The sequence below is a fragment of the Colobus angolensis genome, unplaced genomic scaffold (genome assembly GCF_000951035.1).
Source record: "Colobus angolensis palliatus isolate OR3802 unplaced genomic scaffold, Cang.pa_1.0 Scaffold47, whole genome shotgun sequence".
Lineage (NCBI taxonomy): Eukaryota > Metazoa > Chordata > Mammalia > Primates > Cercopithecidae > Colobus > Colobus angolensis.
The window spans coordinates 479399-482558 of NW_012118154.1; the positions used below are offsets into that span (position 1 = coordinate 479399).

Below are 3160 nucleotides of genomic sequence, written 5' to 3' on the forward strand. Positions count from 1 at the left end.
TAGCCAGGATGGTCTCGATCTCCTGACCTCGTGATCCGCCTGCCTCAGCCTCCCAAAGTGCTGGGATTACAGGCATGAGCCACCGCGTCCTGGCTTATTTTTAATAGAGACAAAGTTTCACCATGTTGGCCAGGCTAGTCTTGAACCCCGACCTCAAGTGACCCACCCGCCATGGCCTCTCAAAGTGCTGGGATTACAGGCGTGAGCCACCGTGACCAGCCACCACCTTCACTTAAAAGGGCATTCCCTCTACAGCCAGGCGCCTCTGGGCTGCTAATTTTCTTGAGCATGTTGAGCCAAAACCTACTCCCTTGTGACCTGTGCCCAAAGAGAGAAGGGACTAGTGAAGGGGAGATGCTGCTTGGGGGTGATAGGCCGCCCCTCGCCCAGTCCAGCCCCCTGAAGCGTCTTGTTCTCTTGTCCCCACCCCCAGTGACCAGGTATCTCCCAGCTCCACGTTCTGTAAGGTGTACACCATAACCCCGCTGCTCAGTGACAACCGGGAGAAGCGGGGTCTCGCCCTGGATGGGAAACTCAAACACGAGGACACCAACCTGGCTTCCAGCACCATGTGAGGGGGGGCTGGGGCGGGGCCCCGCAGGCCAGGGACCAGAGGTCAGCTGAGTGCTAACTATGTGCCAGGCTCTATCCTAGGTGCCAGGGATGGACAGTGAACAGAAGAGACACAAAGAACTCTTACATTCGAGGAGAGGGAGGCTAGACAATTCCGATCAGTGGCCACTGTACAGCAGGTTTAGTGACAAGTATGGAGGAGAAAAAGCCAGGCAGAGAAGAGAGGGATGGGGGGCAGTGAGATGCAAGGGGGAATTCGGAGTAAGGACCCAGCAGAAGTAAGCAACATGGGTGAGCAGGAAAGGAGGGTTCTGGGCAGAGCAAAAACAAAGACTCAGAGGTGGGGCAGCCTGGAATGTTGGAGGAATGGGGAGATGCTATCGTGCCCTCGGGCAGGAGCAGCCCTGGAGGTCCCCAGCTTCACAGAGGACTGGATTTCACCTCTCCTGGTGCTTTTGTTCAGGGTTCTCACTGCACAGCCACATACAGCAGGCCCGGAAGGCAACTTAGTGAGAAGAACTAAGTAGCAGGAGAGGAGGAGGAGGTGAGGTCAGGGGCTAATGGAGAGCCAGACGGTGCAGTGCTGTTAGCGGAGAAGGACGTCAGCTTTTACGGGAGAGAAACCACAGGAGGCTCTGCACGGGGAGTGCGGTGCGCCCTGTACCATAACCGCACGCCTGGGCTGCTGGGGCCCCGCGGGCCTGTGCGAGTTTTGTGGTTCTGCCCAGAGGCCCCGTGGGAACCCACCCCACGGTGGGCCAGGTGACAGGGTGATGAGCCCTGGTCTGACTCCACCACCCTCAATTGCAGCGTGAAGGAGGGCGCCAACAAGGAGGTGCTGGGGATCCTGGTGTCCTACAGGGTCAAGGTGAAGCTGGTGGTGTCTCGAGGCGGGTGAGTGTCATCGGGGGGCCTGGGTGGGGGTCACACTGGCTCTCGCTAGTCCTGTGTCGTCATCCTCTTCACGATCCCTCTCCCCTTCCCCAGGGATGTCTCTGTGGAGCTGCCTTTTGTTCTTATGCACCCCAAGCCCCACGACCACACCCCCCTCCCCAGACCCCAGTCAGGTGAGCACACCACCCACCCCACACCCTCAGAGGGAGGGCCTGAAGCAGGGCCAGTGGAGGAAAACTGGCCCAGCACCCACCCCCACACCCCCTCTTCCCGTCCCCGCAGCCGCTCGAGAGACAGACGTCCCTGTGGACACCAACCTCATTGAGTTCGATACCAAGTAAGAAACTCATTCCCCTACTTGACCCTCTTGGGACAAAGATTCCTGCAACGTTCACATCTGCCCTCGTACCTCTTCCTTGCGTTTTGGGGGGAGAAGGGGATTGCAGCATCAAATCAAGATGCCTTAGCCTTGTGAGGCTGCCTTTTGCTGCCTCTTCTTTGTCCCTTCCCGTGAATACCTCTGGTCCCACTGCTGTTCGAACGCCTCTGTCCCAGAGGCCCAGCCTGGGGGAGGGCAGGGGGTGGGAGGCTGGGAAAAGAGTCAGAAGCCCTCACCTCACACCCCTCTTTCCCGCCACCAAGCTATGCCACAGATGACGACATTGTGTTTGAGGACTTTGCCCGGCTTCGGCTGAAGGGGATGAAGGATGACGACTATGATGACCAACTCTGCTAGGAAGCGGGGCGGGAAGAAGGGAGGGGGTGGGGTTGGGAGAGGTGAAGGCAGGACCAAGATCCCCACTGTCGCCGGGGGATTGTCCCAGCCTCTCTTCCCTTCCCCTCCACCTGGAAGCTTCTTCAACCAACCCCTTCACTCTCTCCCCCGCACCCCCCATGATACGCACTGGACCCTCTCTTGCTGAATGTGGGCATTAATTTTTTGACTGCAGCTCTGCTTCTCCAGCCCCGCAGTGGGTGGCAAGCTGTGTTCATACCTAAATTTTCTGGAAGGGGACAGTAAAAAGAGGAGTGACAGGAGGGAAAGAGGGAGACAAAACTCCCACTCAACCTCACAGAAACACCTCCCATCATCACTCTGTCTGCCCCCATTCCTTCACGAGGAGACCCTTTGTGGACAAGGCTGTTTCTTTGTTTCTGAGCATAAAGAAAAAAATAAATCTTTTACTAAGCATGAGTGTGTTTTCTCTGTAGTGTTTAGAGAGTCTATACTGTGCTTGTCCATGATTCTGTTAGCTTGTGGGGGAGGACCCAGCCTCTCTTCTGCACCCAAAAGGCACCTGACACAGAGGCTCTCAGTAAATGCTTATGGGATGACTGTGCTGTGGCTGTGTTCCAAGGTAAACATCAAAACTTAACTTAGTCCAAACTCAGGGGTGAGGCTTGATAAGACCACAGAGTAAACTTAGTCATTTATAGGGGTCATAATAGCTAACCTGTCTGCAGACACACGCTCACAGGAGCTAGCCAGAGCTGACATGCATGACCACCTGTGACCTGTTGTGACCGAGTCGTGTTCATTTCCACTGTTCCTTATGGTTGCTCAAGCAGTGCGCTCCTGTGGCTCGGTGGGGCCACAACCGCAGGCCTCACCAGAAAAGCCACAGGACGTCTCTGGAGTCTGGTACCTACATTCTAACACAGAAGCTGAGGCTTAGGCAGCAAGAACGTCATA

The 3160-nt window shown here is 56.2% G+C and overlaps 1 protein-coding gene across 1 annotated transcript in view; it reads left to right on the forward strand.

The window, feature by feature from the left end:
* The window catches only part of ARRB2 (arrestin, beta 2), a 10561-nt gene extending 7899 nt beyond the window's left edge, over nt 1–2662 (forward strand). Inside the window, exons 12-16 of the mRNA XM_011958617.1 lie at nt 434–571; nt 1384–1467; nt 1561–1640; nt 1750–1804; nt 2110–2662. Coding sequence (XP_011814007.1) covers nt 434–571; nt 1384–1467; nt 1561–1640; nt 1750–1804; nt 2110–2203 — 451 coding nt within the window. The 3' untranslated portion in view covers nt 2204–2662. The remainder of the gene's footprint in view (nt 1–433; nt 572–1383; nt 1468–1560; nt 1641–1749; nt 1805–2109) is intronic.
* The last annotated feature ends 498 nt before the right edge of the window (nt 2663–3160 follow it).